A 14,085-nucleotide genomic window follows, 5' to 3' on the forward strand; every position below is an offset into this window, starting at 1 on the left:
CTTCTTTATATGTGAATTTTCTGATTAAAAGAAATCTTTCTGTGTTTTGCCTTCTGTTATAAGACTAAGTTGGGTTAAAACATTTCTGAAAAACAGAAATAGATATACATATTTCTTCTGATTTCATGAGGATTTTAGACTGGGTGATCACTTTGTCTTTTAAAGAATCTTGCACACAAGCACATTTTAAAAATGGTTGAAATTGAAGATTTTGGGGGAAAAAAAAAACTGAGAGTACCTGAGATACTTGGATGGTAAGCATCTATCAGCTTTGGTTGTAGCCTGTGTGGCATATATCAATCTGTTTTCTATAGATTTCTTCAACTTTAAGACTGCTCAGTTCCTCTCCATTTCCTCTGTCCTTCAGATCCTCATGTCAGAGCCTGGGAAACTGCTGCAAAAAGTCAAAGTTTGGCTCCAGGAGTACTGGAATGTTACCGACCTCATAGCTATCCTCCTGTTCTCTGTTGGGATGGTTCTCCGTCTGCAAGACCTGCCTCTCCGAAGCGACGGACGTGTGATCTACTGCGTCAACATCATCTACTGGTATATCCGGCTGCTGGACATCTTTGGCGTGAACAAATACCTGGGGCCCTATGTCATGATGATCGGGAAAATGGTAAGAGGAGCTGGCAAACCTCTTCTGTTTGACAGTGTGTTCTTGGCTCAGTGTCATTAGCCAATGACATTGCTGCAGATTTACCTGTAGTGTTTTTTTTAACATGTTAGTGTTTTCATGTAGGCTAAAAATCAGTGCTTTATTGAATCATAACCTCCGGAATCGAGGATTAGATTTTTCCTGTTCTGTTAGAGGATGTATCATTTGTCTTTCTCTGAGATCACTCTTCAACAGCAGAGCCACCCTACACCCTCTGCACCTCATTTGCAGAAAGTGCAAAAGAGATTTGGTGATTATAAAGGAAGCTGGTTTGTTAAGGTAAAAAAAAATTTGTTCAAACGTGTAGTTCCCTGAGACTCTCAATGTGTTGTAATAGTCATGGTGTGTCCAAAACTATAATGGTTACGTTTAAGACTGACCCTTCTATAGTTTGAGCCACATCCACATGCTCTTCCATCATTTAAGTTCAGGTGTCCTTGTGAGATGAGAAATCCATTTGCTAAGTGCAACCCATAGTAGGAATATTAACAGTTTGTGTAACAGTAAATGCATACATGAGGACATCAAGAGTCATTTGTTTCCACATGCTTGACTTTTGCCTTTGCAATTTTTAATATTCATGTTTCAATTGAAATGTTTCAATTAAGCAGCATTTTGCTTGTTTCAGTTAAAGAAAATGTCTGGATTTACAGATGCATGTACATACACATCCCTAATATTTGGATATCTGCACATGTAGCTAATACATGTGTCCATGTTTCACATGCAGTTTCCAGCTTTTCTTGTGTAAATCACGTCTGTTTCATGCATTTTAGGGTTTAAGATCTGGGGTTTTCTAAAGAGATGCACCTTGAAGCTGGCTTTAAGTAAAAAAAAGTAAACTGAATATTAACTCCTGTAGATTAAATAGTACTGCTGTCTGTTTGCTATGTGAAAATAATCAGCAAGTCCAAACAGGCTGTCTGTTGTATTTATCTTATGATGGTCCTTAAAGAAGAGCTTCATTCATCCTCTCCATCATAAGCAAAGGGGACATGTATGAGTGCATGGACTACAATATGTCCTTGATATTAGTCACAACAGGTTCAGTGAGCAGGTAAAAACCTGAAATGCAGAATATACATTCAGTTACCAAACAGGGAACCATTGTCTTATCTCCTCAATTTACCAGCTTTGTATTGCAAGGCCACAGTGGTGGGTTTGACAAAGAAAGAACAGCATAGTGGAAAAAAATCGAGGGGAGAGATTGAGGGAAAACATGAACGTTGAGTTGTTTTGTCCTGGAAAGGCGATTTTGAAATGCCCTTCCTTCAAGAAAACCTATAGGAGGTTGACATGAGATTTTGCAGAGCTCCAGAGTGAAAATACTCAACAGTTCTTGTTGGAAGTTATTGTAAAAAGACAGCAGGACCAGAGAAAGAAATACAGATCAAAGGGAATACACGGTCTTAGCAGGCTTTTTTCCTGCTACCTTTGGACTCTCTTTCTGCCAGTGGATCTGGTGGTCACTGGGGCTTACACAATAACCAGTGTATAAAACTTGTGAAAAACAGCTACCCTTTTACTCTGATTTATTTTTTCACCGTTACGTGCACTAAAATTTTCAGAACTGTGGTGCTAATACGGGCAGTGTGAGCAACAGTTCAATAATAGAGGGGCCGTATATAACTCCTAGTAGTCAGTGTTCCAGGTGGCCTATCAGAGCCAAACTCCACCAGTAGTAAAAAGAGTGGTTTCTTTTTCTTCTAGGTCACACAGAAAGGAAATTATTAAAATTAATAACATTTTCATTTGTCACTTTCACTTGTATACAACAAATCAAACCTCATTCTACTTTCTGTGGAAAACAAATGCAGGAAAATCACTAGCCTCTGTGGGCTCAGTATCTACATTAAAGGGTGTTGAATTTAGCTGCCAAATTGTTCTGAAGCTCTGGGCAGCTGTTAAAGAAGGCAAATTCTATTTTGTGCCTTCTGTTGCTTGGTTTTCATAATCTGTCCAACTTTCCTTGCACTTTCAACCACTCTGACTCATCCCCTTTGCCCACACATGCAATGCGCAACAGGTTTGAGTTACAGAGATCAGCCTCTCACGTCTATTTTCTGACCAGCTTACTCTCTTGTTCAACTCATAACCAACTCTTGTACTCCCTGGGAGTTGCATCTGCTGACTCTAGGCTGCTCCAAGAGCTCTCTTGTGTATTTTTGTTTAAATCACATGTCTCTGCCTCCTTGCATTCTGTCTTCCAAATGATGTTGAAAGTTCAGTTCAGCACTATGAAGGACATCAAGTTGGTTATACATATTTCTACAGAGTAAGGACATCACAGCTACTGAGGTCCTTAACAGACCATATTTGATGCCTGGGACCTTTTTCTTGGGCTCCTATTTTAAGTCTTAGACTCAGGAGGAAAAGGATGGCTTCTTCTGTCTTTCAAGTGTTGAGGAGCTTTCTCATCACCTGCCTCTACACTGCAGTCAACAAAATAGCTGTAAGTTTTATCTCTGGCCACTCTGAACAAATATGCAAGTGAAATTAAGCAAGGAGCAGGAATGGGCTTGAATGGTTTAAATGAAATAGGTTAAGAGAAGATGAAGATACAAGGGAGGAAACTGAATGGCCAAGCTTATTATTATCTACTGATTCAGTAACACAATGTGCTTGTGCTTTTCTGAATTTTGCATAGTGATAGATTTAATTTCCTTTAGGAAATTTCAGGAACGAAATTAAATGACTGTGGAATATCAAGAGAGTCAGAGGTATATCAGTTCCTTAAATGTGTGGAAATATCTGCATTTTCTTAGCCTTTCTGGAAATACAGAAGTCAAAATACAGCCAACTTCATCATGAAATTTTACTCCCAAAAAATATGTTTTATAATTTTTTAAGGTGACTGATGAGTTCTTCAGAATGATTGAAATAGCCGTTGCCTTGCTAAAAGCAGCAATTGTAATTTGACACCACAGGCCGCAGGACTTGACACAATGCTCATTAAAGTCAGTGGAAACTTGTCCAAGTATTTTATTGTATTTCAGACAAGTTACTGGGAGTTTAGAAGATACCCAACTGAAGGAGGAGAAAACTAATGTGCATCTTGAATAGAGAACAGCACTAAAATTTTTTTTCTTGCAACATGAGGTCACACCCGCATGATTCCTGATCAAAAACACTTCAAACATTTAAAACATTGCCTTAAATTGCCTCAAAATACTATTTTTGTTTATTACTTCGCACAAAATTTTAAAATAGTTATTACATTACATCATATCAAGTTATATATTGCCATCTGGAACAAACTTTGGTCGGATGAAAAAGGAGGAATGAGGTTTCACCTCTAGGTTTGTTCCCTAAAAACAGTGAGAAGTAAATATTATTATTCAGCTTTCCCATTTCAGGATGCTTTCTGAAGTAGAATGATCAGGAATTCCTCTTCTTGAGGGAATATTTTTTGAGAGATTAATGCCCTGAATTAAATAGGAATGATGATGATTGACTTCACTGGGTTCTAATTATTTAAAGCGTTTCTTCTCCTCTCTCATGTCCCCAACTTTTGGTGGTGGTGGTGGTTGTGGTGGTGGTGGGGTTTTTTTCTTTCTTTCCTGCTTTTTTTATGAACCTCAAGACTTTTGTTTTTCCCTGTTTTTTTTGTGGAGTTTGTTTGTTGGTTGGTTTTTTTTCACTTGTCCTCAGTTCCTTCTTTCCGTCTTCCTGATCCTCTCTCATCTGACCCCTGCTTTTCTCCTACAGCCTGTCTCGTTAAACATGAGCGTACCTTTTTTCTCTTTGCTACCCTGTAACACTGTTTTCTCTGGTGCATACTTTCCCAGTGTTACTTTGACCTCAGATTGCTTTAAAATCAAAGAAGCCCTGCAGCAGTGCCAGATCCATCTGCTGCAAGTAGGTCCCTCTTCCAGCAGCTCCTGTCAGGAGCAGCCTTGCCCTTGGGCTGCAGCAAGTGTTCCGTGGAGCCATAAGGCCACCAGCTGAGGTGCAGGTTGGTTTCACACCTCTCTTGCAAGGAAGGCTGAATTCAGCTGAGCCAGAAAATGCAGAGACTGGAGGGAATAAAAGTCATAAGGTTTAGAGGATTCTTAACTTGATTTTTGACTAGAGACCAAAGTTATGTCCAGAACTGTGAAAAACAGTGGAGTTGTAACAATTCTAAAGACCTGGCAAGTCTGTAAGATTTAAAGGGATCTTACCAGAGCCTTTACATTACTCCCAGTTTTTTTTCACATTCATTTTGGGTTATCTCTGCTGTACCTGCCTGATGCCCATTGTTCTGCTCCCTTCAGGGCCTTTTCTAGAACAGTGCTGCTTCTAATCTTCAGATCTATTCAGCATCTTGTAGGATTGCTGTCCCACATTTTTCAGAAACATTTTGAATGGGAAGGTACTGTTTGCAAGCACTAGTTAATCTTGGGCATATGCTAATGAGACCCTCAACAGTGAAGAAGAACAGAGTTCACTGTCTGTTATCGGATTGGGTTTTATTTAATACGGCATTTGTCAGACTCCTCAACCAAGTGGATTTTTAGCCCAGCCAGTAATCACAGCTTTCATTTCTCACTGGTTACCACCATGGTGTCCCATATGTTGCAGTAACAGGCTGTTCTGCCACCCGTTCCTCCTTATGTTAGTTGCAGCTCCCTTTACTCTAAGGTAATGTCTACCAGTGAATAAAATTATCCTTGTCAGTCCTTTTGCTAATGTACAGTTGCCACTTGGTACCTATAAACAACACATCATCTCACGACCCTTGTCCAGACCAGGCTGCTGATTCCAGTGAACCTATGTATTCTTCTTGATGTGACTGATGTGACAGATGGTACATTGTATTTTCAAGTCTATTCATAACATTTGAATTGTCCTTAAAACTGACATTGGGTAAAACAAAGAACACAATAATACCACTCCACGTCCAAAAAAAAAAAAAAAAAAAAAAAAAGTGTAAATGAGAACAGCTTTTCAAAATTTGTTTTTGAAAATTTTGCAGCACATAATAATAACAATGTGGATAAATAATTTCCTCTAATTCTTGCCCTTTCTCTCTCTCTCTCTTTCTCTCCTTTTTCATGTTCAGATGATAGACATGATGTATTTTGTCATCATCATGTTGGTGGTTCTGATGAGTTTTGGTGTGGCAAGACAGGCAATTCTCTTCCCCAATGAGGAGCCTTCATGGAAGCTGGCGAAAAACATTTTTTACATGCCTTACTGGATGATCTATGGGGAAGTGTTTGCAGACCAGATAGACCGTAAGCAAGTTTATGATTCTCATACTCCAAAGTCAGGTACCCAGCTGTGATCAGATGATGTCCTATTAGATCATGTGTGTTTGCTCAATAAATGGCTCTGGGTAGAGGAACTTCTTCAACACAGAAAATGGCTGCAGAAGTATTTTTTCAGCTAATAATGTCAGTTTAAGAACATGCTTCTGGCATCACTTTGCAATCATTTAACTGGAAATCTGTAATGCTAAATTATCATGCATATAGGAAAGGTTATAAATGTGTCCTTTTTACCAGATTGGTGGAAAGAATCCCCTTCCAGGTATCCAGCATTTGGGGGTATACCTGGGACACAAAAAGTTACTTTTTTTTCTCATCCCTTGGTTTATTTTCTAACTTTATATTGAACATCATGTTTAATAATTGAGATTTCAGCTCCTGTACTACATGGGGATCTAATCCAATGAGTTTTCTTTTCTCTCTTACCTTCTCAGTGCCACATTTAAGCTAAAGCCTGTGATGCAATTGTTTGGGTCTAATAATTAGATCCATTTTTAGAATATTGCCGCATTTATTTTTAGAAGGCAAGACCATGCTCACACCATTGCAAACAGGAAAAGAACCAGTATGAAATATATTATCTCCTCAGGATTCATGGGGTACGTGATCAGGAAAATGCTGGTTTTCTGTTTAGATTAAATCTTGTGGTGCCATGGTTTGATTAATTTTGTTGCATTACCACCAAAAGAGAGAGCTGATCATGGAAACAATGCAGTAGATAAGCAAACTAAGAATCAAAAACAATGTCATCTTTTGCAACTACTGTCATGTAACTGATGTTCATCATTCCTACTTAATTATGTGTAAGTCTTGGAAGCATTTGGAAGTCAGTACCTTTTCCAATGGCAGATGGCTTCCATTAAAGCTCTCTTTAGGATATTTAATTTTATTCTGTGTACCGTCTTAGGGAAGGGCAGTACTTTCAAAATCTATGTGCTGTTTGTTCAGTATTGACAAAGTTGGAATATATATATATTTTAAAAAAAAAAAAAAAAAAGTTTAATTTTCCTGAGCTGATTAAAAGTGGTAAATGTATCTATATCACAAATAATGCCCCCACTTGAATATAATTTCAGATTAATAGATGTATACATATCCCATGGCAGATATTTCAGCAGTTTCATGTTAATTTCTTCTTCCTGGCTAGCATGGAATCATTATTGTGGATACAGATGAAACCTCCTTTTTATCTTTGCTTCCCTCCTTGGTTTTCAGTGGCAGCATGACATGCAAGGAAGTAAACAAATACCTATAATCACAAAATTTCTTACTGTGTTTCACTTTTTATGGAATTCCCTCATTTTTATCCTTTCCCTTCTCTTCTGTTTTTAAAAATACATCAATTCCAAAGGTGTAATGGTTGGGGATATAAAACTTCATCTTGCTCTGAAAGCATATTTTCGAGGGCTAAGGGTTTGTACCGTTAAACTATAACTTTCTTCTACAAGCAGAATTATGTCTGTCCCTCTACAAGTGGCCATTTATTGATTTGGTACTAAGTAACGACCTTGGTGCAACAAACGTGGCAACTGGCTGAATAAAGTGTTTTGTTTTCTTTAAATGAAAGTCTGATTACAGGTTAGGGCCTGTAAACCTAAGAAACTGAGGGGTGTTTAAGTATGAAAACAGGGTGGCAGGCTGCACACCCTTGCATGAGGACTTGTGTAATTTAGACACACAGTGTTTAAATGCAAAAAGATGCAGAATAATTATTTCTGAAGCTTAGGGAAAGCAAAATTCCTTGTGACTTAAACTCCAGCTTTAAATATAGACATATTGTTTTTCTGCCTGTGTCAAGGAGATTTGGAGTTGCAGCAAAAGTGATGATGTCAAAATGAAAAGCAGCACCTACTTCCTCCTTCCTGAGAGGCAGGTGATGCAGGGAATTAGAATCTGCCACTCTTTCAGCACAAAATATGTACTGTATGTCATGTCTGTCTGAAACTCAGTTGTCTCAAAACTGTTATCTGTGGAATAGACTGGGAGCACAAGCAATGGTTGGTGGTGATGTTACACAATTGCAATGAGCTGATGGACACCCAGAAAGTTTTATTAGTATACTCGCTCACTTTTTTTCACTATTTAAACAATTGCTGTTATTTATATTTTCCATGTTGTTCTAAGCTAAATCAGCCACTGGACTCATGTTAAAGTGCTACAGCATTTGTACTTTCTCAAATAAGATAAGCATGTTCTAAAATTGTTATGCTACATAATTGCAATTTAACTTTATGGCTTGGAGCACATTCTTTTTTAGTCAGTATTATATTAACAACCAAAAAAAAAAAAGTTGCTTTGTGACTTTGTTTATATTTTTGTGCTTAATACTGCTACATTATTGGCAGGCTTGAATTTCAGCAAATGTGTTGAACATGGAAAGGTATGTTGATTTGAGCCACACTCCTGGAAATCATCCTGGTATCTGAAAAATGTACAAAAAAGTAGGCTACTGTAACTTTTCTAATTCTCATTTTAAAGAAAAATTAATTTTAACTATTTAATTAATTATTTTCATTTTATTGGTGAAGCATGCCATTAAGGCTGACTAGACACAATATCTGGATCCATCTCATCAGCTGGCAGCCTTTTCATCCAGTGGGTCTATTCTGATTTTTATTTCAACACACTGTTAATTGCCTTGCTTAAAAACAGTGTATATTTGCATTTTTACCCTTAATTTCTGTATTCATATCACTTTTTCAGGAAAAACATGTTATCTGGAGTATGTGATAGTGTCCTGTTGGTATGTGATCTCATCTTCAACTCAAAAGTGAGGACAGATTATATCCTCACTTCTGGGATTATGAATACGTTATTCAGTGGTGGTGTTTATTATCAGTCACGTCCATAACTACTCCATTCCTACAAATTTCTGACTAAGAATTAATTGTAAAGTGGGGGGAAGGAGAGAAAATCTTTTAGCTCTGTGTTCAAATTTTCAGGTAAAGTCAACAAAACCAGCAAAACCACTCTCTAAGCAGTTCCTCTCAGACTGACAGTTCATCATAATATGACCACAAAAATGTATAAAAACCTTGTTATATTAAGTAGGTGCTTCATACAAAAAGAAGTAGAACTAGAATGGCCGGCTTCAGTAATTCTTGCATGAGGACAAGAGTTTGAGAAGTGAGAACCACTGAATATCCCTAAAACATGCTGAACATACCACAGACAGTAACACATGGATGAGTGACCACTGCTAGCAATGGAGACATCCTGAGTTCCTGGTGCTCTTTCAGTCACAGCTACCCATTAAGTCCACAGCCCAGCTCCATATGAGCTTGGGGAATGGATAACTAGAAAAAATAGACTTTACTATCACAGTGCAATCATAATGGTCTTCCTCTAGGTCTTTGAGCAGGAAATTAGTAGAATATGATCCATAAACAAAGGAGGTGCATTTACTATTAATTAGAACATATTGTTCCCACAAGTATATCCAGCTGTTCAGCTAATTCTTTTTAGCCGTTCTGGCATGGACAGAAGGTTACACATACCATGTTGTCTACTCAGGAAGTTTTAGCAATTACATGAAACAGTCTTTGGAAGTAAAGATCAAGAAATAGTCAGGCTGCTTCATGGAAAAGTCCAACCAGCCAAAATATCAGTCCAAGTGAAACATCAGTAATGACTGAAACTACCTTGAGCTATTGAGTTTTGACTTGGGCCTAGAAAACCCCAGTCAGCAACTCTTGGGATTCAGATAAAGGCTTAAACCAGAGAATTGAAAACAAGCAGTAAGCTACTCAAATTTATGAATTATTTAAATGTCGGGAAATTAAAAATTAATATATTTTAAGAAAGGAATAATAATAAGATCTTGATAAATTGAAAAAAAAAAATTAGACTGATAGCAATTACGTAGTTAAGTAAAGATATATTATTATCCACTGGTAGCTGGGGGAGGAAGGAGAATCTGAATCAGGGAGCTGGTGGTGGCATATGCAACTGTCTCACTTTAAAGCTGTCTTTCCTAATCCATCTGAGTCTTGTGCTGCCTAGTGGAATCTGTGGGGCAGCAGTCAGCCATGTAACTGCTTTCGTGAATTCCTGTCCAGAAGTGGATTTCCCACAAACACTGTAAAATCTCTCCCTCGGTTCACTACACGTTGGCACTTGTGCTGGCAGTTTTAGCCAGGAAAATTCATAACACAACTCTCACCTGTGAAGAACTTTGTTTTCACCTTACAAAACAATCTGCCCTTCCAGAATACTACGGATACAAAAGGGTATAAGAAATACTGAGGAGGAAAGGTGAGTTTGTTGGTAAAAAACATGTAGATAGAGGAAATAAATGCCAGCTTGGGAAACGGCAGTCATCTCTAGAAAATGAATATCAGAGCTCACATTTTCCTGTATTCAGAAGGCTTAAGCAACTGAACCTGCTGTTAGTCAACATGGCTTTGGGGAAGTTTTTCAGATTTTCCTAGTGTCTCACAGGTCGGATTTCCATCTGGATTTTCTTACCAGCTGACAGCACTTCACATGCCACCTGGAATCTGAAGATCAGTCTGAGTTGTGTTTGTTTCTTGTGTCTATTTCTGTTTTGGAAAAACCTACCTATTTTAAGAGAAAAAGATGGGACCCCCTTCTCTTTGGAGGAATATCAAGAAACCAGAATGCAATCGTTTCAGAAGATGAGGGACCGTTATACACAGGTTCTAACTATTCAATGAACTGCAGAGGAAACTATAATTACTACAAAAAACTTTTTAAAAATTCTTTAAATGTCTTAATCTGTTAGATTTATTGGAGTTTTATAATTCTTGAAAATTTCTTAGTACAAATGAAAGTTATATACTAAACTCTTTATGACCTTACAGGATGCATGCTTTTCATTACTTGATAGGAGTTTCCTACGAGGCCTGTCATTTGCATGGACTGTTCTGGAATCAGAACAAACAGAGCAGCACTGTGCAAAACAGAATAAATCATACCTGTGGCAATACTTTTAACATTATTAGACGAAGGTAGCACATAAGTTTTTTGCGCAGACTGCAAACAATTTTGAGAGTCTCTGTGGGCTGGATTGCATCAGTATTCGCATATCTAGCATTCCTGGTGTTGTAATTTGGATTCTGTTTGGTTGGCTATTTTTAATGAGGGAAGGAGGAGGAAGAAAGCATTAGAGTAAACAAGGAAAATGCAGGGATTTACTATAAATTATTATTAAAATGCTAGCAGATAGGTGAGACCCTTCAAAGTCATGTTTAATGTGGCCTGGGGCAAGAAGTAACATGGAAGGTCAAGATGCTGTAGTTAAGGAAACTTTCTTGAAGTAATGAGACACAGTTCAACTCCCTGGATGTTTCTACTGTTGAATTCTGTGAAATTCTGGGTTCACAGATTCTTGTATTTTCTCCACCTGTGAAGAAGAGAACAAGTTTAGGAAGGCCGCTTAGTGTTTTTGGGGTGAGGTTTTCAGTATTCACCAGCCTGGTAAGGTTGCTTAGACATTTGATTCAGAAATTATAAAACACTTTCACATCCTTTGGGTTCATTTTGGGTCAAAATTGGAAGGTGCCGGTATACTCATAAATAGGATAATGAAAGTGCATTAAAAATATCCAGACTTGAATTAAAAAAAAAAAAAAAAAAAATTAAAAAGTTGTTTTTTATTTGGTTGCACTTATTTGCTTCTACTTTATTTAGAACTGTGAACATAGGAAAGCATTCCTCAGTTTCTTGTGATTTCAAACAAGTAAGCTTGTATAGTAAAAGTGGTATCCATTTTTGTAGGAGAGGTTTTCATCAAAGGCAAAAAGCTATTCTGTGGCAGATCTGTTCAATTATGCACTTTTGTCTCCTCATTACTTCCCCCACCTGCTTTGAGAAGGGTGCAGCTCAGGGAACAGTCATGATACAGAAACTCACAAGCATCCTTTGCCAAACCCTCCCCACAACACACAGTAGAAGTGAGCATGTCATGACAGTAATTAGAGCAGGGAAACTAATTCTTCCTGAGCTCTGCCTCCATGTTAGGCCTGAAACCCAGAGAGGCTTGAATTACTGTTAGGGTTTTTTGCAACTATTTCCTGGACAGGAAAAAGGAAGGGTTAGGTATGTAGCAGGAAAAGCCCAGCAGCAAACTGTAAGTGGGACTCAGGAATGAAAAATAAGCATGGAAAGAGATCGTGAAAAAGGAAACAAGGGATGCAAAAAGTGTGTACATCTACAGGAGTCAGGATGCAATATTTGAAAGCTGAGTGGAGTTAATTCATATAACTGAAATTAAAACTCCAACAATTTGCTGGTTTTTTATAGCCTAAGCTCTGGACTTAATGTCTGAACTGTATCCAATGGCCTGTAGGTATCAGAGTTGCTGATTTTTTCAGTTACCTGAGATTAGCGTCAGGTTATCAGCATATTGTTATGCTAACAGAATTTCCTTCAGTAAAGCATTTTGCTAGAGTTAAGTGTTCTGTGGTTTTTGTTAGAGCAAGGCTATAATGTAAAACAGATAAGTCAAGTTTGCATACATGTTAATATTGTGCTTTGAAATGTATTACAATATATAACTGCACATATTACAAAAATTATTTCATTTCTCCAAAAATAATTAAAGTGATCTAATGATGTTACACATGAAGGGTAGTGCAGATTCCTCAGGGGTGAGGCAGAGCACACACCTTTATTTAATAGTGGGGGAAAAATCTTTGAAAATAATTGTCATAGTTTAAAGATGAAAGAAGATGTTCAGTGATGTGCCATGGAACACAGACTTCCGCATTTTTGGACACACATCATACATTTCCTTATGCAGCTGAAGATGTAACAATTAAGTGGTGGCTTAACTCTCCAAAGTAAGGCAAGAAATTAGTATTCCCGTATTATTTAAAAACTGTGCCCACAACAGAACATGCAAAAGAGAAAAACTTCTGCAAAACTTCAGGACAAGAGGAACCATAACAGGTATATAGAATAGACTGTGGGAACATACCAGCATAGGAAATCTAATTTGGCCATCACTGAGTGGCATAAACCAACAGAGATTATCCAGTTGTAAGCAAGTAGAGCTGGAGAATTTTTTTTTGTCTTCTTAACTGATTTTTTTTCCAGATCAAATTCTATGGGGTTTTTATGGGAAAAAAAAAAAAAAAAAAAAAAAAAAAGAGAGGGGATAATAGTTGGAAGCAGGGTTGGAGCTGAATTTTTGGTCTCATTTATGTCAGGTTTAAAAAATGCTTTTCAAAGTTTTTGTCATTGCTTGAAGAGATATTGTTTGTTCTATTTTCAGCACAAAGAAAGACAAAGGTTTCATCAGCTGATACTGTGATTGTTTCATCACTGGTGAAATCATGATGGGTTTTGGTACTTTGTTGTGTTGGACTTTGTACATCTGACTCAATATATAAGCAAGTTAATGTTTCCACACAAACAGAGATGTGTTTCCCACTGAGTGCTGATAGCAAGAGGTACTGAATGGTGCTGTTTCTGCAGGGTGAAGGCTAAGAGCAGAGAGCCCCACAGTCACAGCACCTCCCTGATGGTGGTCTAAATGGAACTGCTGCTTGGAGCAGTATAGAGCGGCACTGCCTTAAAATGATCTGCAAAGTGATGCATACTGAGAAATGAAGAATTGCGTAGTCTCAGCCTGCTCCAGTAATAAAATGTGTTTTTATAAGTAGGAAGGACTTGTAACACTTTGTGTCCAAGCATAATGGAGCTGCTGGTAAAAAGCAGTGTTGTTTGTATTTGACTTTGCAATTTCTTTTTCGGTGAGTTGAATACTTTTGGAGACATCGTGTAATCTTGTATACCAAATGGCCACGATATTTCTGTGTGTAATAGGCTAGGATCTATGTGTAGTGCCCAAAACAAAGTACCAAAATCACACATAATGTAATATGATTACCAGTACAGACATCCACAAGTGAATGTCAAGTTCCAGTGAAAAAATTTAAGAAGAACTTTTCTGAGAAGATACAATGGTTGGTACTGGAAATACGGATTTGTTGCTATACAATGAGATTTTACATAGGGCATCAGCAAACTTCATTTTCCATGAAGTCAGAGCCAGTGCTGAGCACTTAAGTGAGGAAAAAGTGAGGAATTCCTCACTTAAACTTCTTTTTGATGGAGATGAGGGTAAGCTAGCTCTAGTGCTGTGCAAAATTTACTAAGATGGTTTGTATATGTAATCTGCTGCTTCCATTATTTTCCTGAAGAGCTGAT

General features: G+C 37.7%; 1 protein-coding gene across 3 annotated transcripts in view; it reads left to right on the forward strand.

The window, feature by feature from the left end:
* TRPM3 (transient receptor potential cation channel subfamily M member 3) overlaps positions 1-14,085 on the forward strand; it is a 436,952-nt gene that overhangs the window by 408,192 nt on the left and 14,675 nt on the right. For all 3 annotated transcript variants that reach the window (XM_040089919.2, XM_040089918.2, XM_058424050.1), the window contains exons 20-21: positions 368-619; positions 5,703-5,877. In XM_040089919.2, the coding sequence (XP_039945853.1) occupies positions 368-619; positions 5,703-5,877 (427 nt within the window). The remainder of the gene's footprint in view (positions 1-367; positions 620-5,702; positions 5,878-14,085) is intronic.

Source organism: Hirundo rustica, chromosome Z (genome assembly GCF_015227805.2).
Source record: "Hirundo rustica isolate bHirRus1 chromosome Z, bHirRus1.pri.v3, whole genome shotgun sequence".
NCBI classification, from domain to species: Eukaryota; Metazoa; Chordata; class Aves; order Passeriformes; family Hirundinidae; genus Hirundo; species Hirundo rustica.